The sequence below is a fragment of the Carlito syrichta genome, unplaced genomic scaffold (assembly GCF_000164805.1).
Source record: "Carlito syrichta isolate Samal-C Ts95f unplaced genomic scaffold, Tarsius_syrichta-2.0.1 Scaffold287926, whole genome shotgun sequence".
NCBI classification, from domain to species: Eukaryota; Metazoa; Chordata; class Mammalia; order Primates; family Tarsiidae; genus Carlito; species Carlito syrichta.
In genome coordinates this window covers 90527-94519 of record NW_007232022.1, presented here as the reverse complement: position 1 = coordinate 94519, position 3993 = coordinate 90527, and the positions used below count along the sequence as shown (strand labels likewise).

General features: G+C 47.4%; 1 protein-coding gene across 3 annotated transcripts in view; it reads left to right on the top strand.

Moving 5' to 3' along the window:
* RASGRF1 (Ras protein specific guanine nucleotide releasing factor 1) overlaps positions 1-3993 on the top strand; it is a 139885-nt gene that overhangs the window by 58689 nt on the left and 77203 nt on the right. For all 3 annotated transcript variants that reach the window (XM_008053158.2, XM_008053157.2, XM_021710017.1), the window contains exon 6: positions 1844-1923. In XM_008053158.2, coding sequence (XP_008051349.1) covers positions 1844-1923 — 80 coding nt within the window. The remainder of the gene's footprint in view (positions 1-1843; positions 1924-3993) is intronic.

The following is a 3993-nucleotide window of genomic DNA, read 5'->3' as shown; positions in this document are numbered from 1 at the left end:
GGTTGCTCTCCACCCCCGCCCTGGATGAGGGAGGGTGCTCTCTGCTCCTCCTGTCTCTGTGCTTTTCCAGTGCTTTGGCTGTTTGAGGCCCCTGACATTTTTGACCTTGGGCTGTTGTCCCTTCTCCCAGCAGGCTGTGCCCTGAGGGCACCCACCTCACCCCCATCTCACTGTCTCAGCACTGGAGCAGAGCAGGGGTTGGGGGGGTATGCCTGATGAGTATGGAAACTTCCAGCAAAGAATGCTGTAGGGGGCGGGGCCTGAGCCCAGTGGACAGAGGAGCTCTGTGAGGCTTGGGCTCCTGACCCCAGAGGGATCTGACATGTCCCATACTGTCTGCTCTGCAGAGAGACAGCAGGGAGGGAGAAAGAGGGCATGAGAGCAAAGACAGGAAAGCTGCAAGAAAGGAAGGGGGAAGGGAAGGAGGGAGGGGCAGGGGAAAGAGGAAGAGATTGCAAGAAAGAAGGGGGGAGGGAGGGAAAAGAGGGGAAGGTTGGGGGGGAAAGAAGGAGAGGAAGAGAGAGAGCACAGCCCTTCCTGGCTGAAAAGCAAAGCTAGCCACTCTTTTGCTCCACAGAATACACCGAGAGAAAGGAAATCTTACAAATACTGAAACCAGTGGGAACTTACAAAAACAAATCTAAGTAGAGCAAACTTTTGAGTTCTCATTTTTGAGTGTGGATCCTGTTATAAATTGTCTGTCATCTCTCTGAAGTCCCAAGAGAAGGCCAGGCATGGTGCCTGATGCCTGTAATCCCAGCACTTTGGGAGACTGAGGCAGGAGGATCACTTGAGCCCAGGCGTTCAAGACCAACCTGGGCAACAAAGGGAGACCCCATCTCTACAAAAACAAAGTCCCAAGAGAAAGGTCCCTCCAGGTGTGGCATCACATTGATGACCCTTGCCAAGGCTGGTTTCTGGCCCCCAAACTAGTTTGTTGAGGGGATAAGCATCCCAATTTTAAGAACTTTGGTGTTCTACATGTTAAGACCCTTCAAAAAGCTCAATAGCCAAGAGACTAACCCACAGGCACAGAGGGAAGAATATCTAATATGAGTGGGTAACACAGGGGTTAGGGGACCCTCAGGGATTCTTGGGGGAGCCATATATAAGATCTTGACATGTGTCCAGATCCTTCTAGATAACCTTGTACACTGCCACCACAAGACTTAGGGGAGCCATTCCCAGGCAGCTCCAATAAACAACTCTTCAGGATTTATGAGGAAGAGAATGAACTTTCTTATATTCCACTACTGCACAGGGTTGTGTAGCAGCATATCAGGAACATTATAATCTAGAATTATAAAATATAGTTGATAAAGCCTCCATTTTATTTGTTACTTTTTTTACTTTTATTTATAGTCAGAATCTCACTCTGTCGCCCATGCTGGAATGCAGTGGCTCGATCATGACTCATTGCAGCCTCAACCTCCTGAGCTCAGGTCATCCTTCCACCTCAGCCTCCCAAGGAACTGGGACTACAGGCGTGCACCACCATGCCCAGCTAATATTTTTTATTTTCTGTAGGACTGAGGTCTTGCTGTGTTGCTTAGACTGGTCTCAAACTCCTGGACTCAAGTGATCCTCCTACCTCGGCCTCCCAAAATGCTGAATTTATAGGCGTGAGCCACCACGCCCAACCCCTTAATAATTCAAGGAGCTCACATTTATTTTGCACCAGGCCTCCAAATCAGACCATCCATCCTGCTGATGGGGTTTTCATATAGGTCTCACTTGAGAAGAGGTTTTGCTGCTAGAGTCCCACAGGAAGTTCGAGGGAAGATCATCTCTGGCGGAACAGGAAGTCCCCAGGCCAGCGCTAACCCTATGCCTTCTCTTTCAGCGAAACCATCATGTTTTTACATCAGATCTTCTACCAAGGCCTGAAGGCCCGCATCTCCAGCTGGCCCACGTTGGTCCTGGGTGAGTAGCTGCCCTCCCCAGGGCAGGTGCGAGCGTGTCCTTCCAGGTAGTCCTCGAGTGTCACTCTTTAAAGCCCACAGAATCCCTCAGAGGGGACAGGAGAGAAAAGATGCATTGGCAAGAGCTGTACTTCTGGGAGGAAGTGCTATATTTTTAGTTTCTCAGCCGCTTTCCCTTTTAAAAAGAATGTATACACATCCATTTCAGAACACTGGAGAACCCAGAAAAGGAGAAAATGTTTAAAAATATCGACCATAGTTCTGCTTCCGCAAGATAACTACTATAAACACTTTGGTGTATTTTCTTCCAATTTTTTTTTTGTGCATAGATCTTGGGTTTTTTTTTTTTTTCCATTTTACATAATTGCAAACATACTGAAAATAGAATTTGAATCTTGCTGTGTGTTGGTTTTTTCCCTTTTACTTAAATTATAGCATAAGCATTTTCTCCTGCCAAAAGCATGCTTTTTGATCGCTGTATAATACTCCAGTTACCCCATGAACATACCCTCATCTGTCTCACCAACTCCCATGGCTGACTCTGAGAGTTGTTCTCATTTTTTGGTTATTAGAAATACTCGGCCGGGCTCAGTGGCTCAGCCTGTAATCTCAGCACTTTGGGAGGCCAAGGTGAGTGGATTGCCTGAGCCCATGGGTTCAAGACCAGCCCAGGCAACTTGACAAGACCTTGTCTCTACAATAAATCAAGAGTTAGCCGGGCATGGAGCACGTGCCTGTAATTCCAGCTACTTGGAAGACTGAGGTAAAAGGATTGCTGGAGTCCAGGAAGCCGATGCTGGGGTGGCCATGAGTATGCCACTGCACTCCAGCCTGGACGACAGAGTGAGACGCCAACTCAAAAAATCATTATCATCATCATCATCTCTCCATGAGAAGTTTTCTCTGTACGCCAGATGGTTTCCTCGGGATGAGTTTCCAAAAGTAAAATTACTAAAACAAAGATGCAAGCATGCGAAGGCTCTCACTGCACTGTCCACTTGCTGTCCAAGAAGGCAGCTCTGTTCTAAGCACCATGGACAGCAGGCAGGATGCTCTGCATCTCACCTACCCAGTACCGAATGTCACTTTTTTTCTTTCTTTCTTTCTTTTGAGTTGAAGTCTCACTCCGTCGCCCGGGCTGGAGTGCAGTGACACACTCACAGCCACCCCAGCATTGTCGACCTGCTGGGCTCCAGAGATCCTTTCACCTCAGCCTTTCAAGTAGCTGGAACTGCAGGCACACACTACCATGCCCTGCTAATTTTCTATCTATTGTAGAGACAAGGTCTTGCCAGGCTCAGGCAAACCACTAGCCTCCACCTTGCAAATTGCTGGGATTATAGGCTGAGCTGCTGAGCCTGGCCTTTCTTTTTTTTAAGAGACAGGGTCTGACTCTGTCACGAAGACTGGAGTGCAGTGGCATGACCTCCTGGGCTTAGGCGATCCTTCTGCCTCGGCCTCCCAAGTAGCTGGAACTACAGGCATGTGCCACCATGCCTGGTTAATTTCTTGATTAGAAAGATGGGGGTCTTGTTATTTTTCCCAGGCTGGTCTTGAACTCCCAACCTCAAGCCATCCTCCCACCTCAGCCTCCCAAAATGCTTACAGGGATTACAGGTGTGAGCCACCATGCCTGGCCCTTTTTCACCTTCTTTTTTTTTTTTTTTCTCTGACCATCTACTAGGTGCCAGGCATTGCCACAGCTGTTCTTCTCTAATTTCATTCTTATTTTTTTTTAAATCAATATTTTTTATTATGATATTGTGGGGTACAGTTAAGGGTTAGGTATACAAATATGCTTCATTTAGGCCCCCTTGTTGATAACAGGTGTCCCCCCGTCCCCAGACAAATGTTTACTACCATTAGTCCCATCCCCCTTCACCTCCCCCCATAGTTTCCCACCACTGTCAGTCATTTTCTTATGGTAGTGCGTTGGATGATCAAGGTCCACTATATGAGTGAAAACATGTGATACTCAGATCTTTGTTTCTGTGAGAGATCACTCAGTATTATAGACTCTAGTTCCCATCCAGGTTGCTGCAAAATTCATGATTTTGTTCTTTTTTATGGC